This window comes from Morus notabilis, unplaced genomic scaffold (assembly GCF_000414095.1).
Source record: "Morus notabilis unplaced genomic scaffold, ASM41409v2 C11384018, whole genome shotgun sequence".
Classification (NCBI taxonomy): domain Eukaryota; kingdom Viridiplantae; phylum Streptophyta; class Magnoliopsida; order Rosales; family Moraceae; genus Morus; species Morus notabilis.
In genome coordinates this window covers 1-1170 of record NW_010386554.1, presented here as the reverse complement: position 1 = coordinate 1170, position 1170 = coordinate 1, and the positions used below count along the sequence as shown (strand labels likewise).

Here is a 1170-nt window from a genome sequence, read left to right as displayed (position 1 = left end):
TAACTGTTTATTTATCTCAAACTGAAAGAAACTTTTAGTATGAATGGCTTAGTTGAGTTATTTGCTTGACTTTATTCTGTTCCGCCTTGTCTAGAAGCTTCTTTGATCTCTTTATAGCTGGGCCTAGGAGATTTTGCTTAAACTGTTTTCAGTAATTACTTGAATCAAATCTTCTCTAATGTATATTGAATCCTGTGGTCTGGCAGATTCCTCGACAAAGCCTTGATTGCACCACACCATTTAAAGGAAGGTGGTTGGGTTTGTAGTGTAGCTGAGGTTGAAGAAGCAAAGGCTGTGCTTAGACTTGTTCCGATTTGGGGGACATGCTTGGTATACGGTATTGCATTTGCGCAGCTCTCAACTTTCTTTACAAAGCAAGGGGCTACAATGGAGAGAACGATTGTCTCCGGCTTTGAAATACCAGCTGCTTCACTACAATGCTTCATCAGCATTGCCATTCTCATGTCCATTCCCATTTATGACCGCATTTTCGTTCCCTTTGCTAGAGCTTTCACTGGAAAACCATCTGGCATCACAACGCTACAGAGAATAGGAGCTGGAATTCTCATATCTATTTTCACAATGATAATTGCAGCTCTAGTTGAGATTAAACGTCTCAAAACCGCTAAAGAGTACCACCTTGTTGATAAGCCAAGTGTGACAATCCCGATGAGTATATGGTGGTTGTTGCCTCAGTACCTTTTGTTTGGTTTATCCGAAGCTTTGACCATGGTTGGCCTGCAAGAGTTCTTCTATGATCAGGTACCGACAGAGCTAAGAAGCATCGGACTTGCCCTTTACACTAGCGTATTTGGTGTTGGGAGCTTCTTAAGCAGCTTTCTTGTCTCTGTGATTGAGAAAGCAACTGGCAGTGCGGGCAGAGATAGCTGGTTTTCGAATAATCTAAATCGGGCTCATCTTGATTACTTTTATTGGCTACTTGCTGGACTCAGCGCTTTAGGATTTGCTGCCTACTTCTATTTTGCAAGATCTTACATTTATAATAGGAGAGGTGCAATGTAAATGCTCTGTTTTATCACGCGTTTATAATTGTAAACAGGATTTCATACCAAAAATCTCAAAAGCTCAGATTCTAGATAATTGCTTTAAACGCCTAAATTCATTACTTGTAAATGTCCTTTTAAACAAGCAGAATATACTGGTCTAGTT

The 1170-nt window shown here is 40.2% G+C and overlaps 1 protein-coding gene across 1 annotated transcript; it reads left to right on the top strand.

The window, feature by feature from the left end:
- Positions 1–206: 206 nt before the first annotated feature.
- Positions 207–1101, top strand: LOC112095069 (protein NRT1/ PTR FAMILY 5.10-like; the record flags this gene model as incomplete). Its single annotated transcript, XM_024176748.1, has 1 exon — positions 207–1101. A coding segment is annotated over one exon (817 nt), but the record flags the coding sequence as incomplete, so codon positions are not given.
- Between the last annotated feature and the right edge of the window lie 69 nt (positions 1102–1170).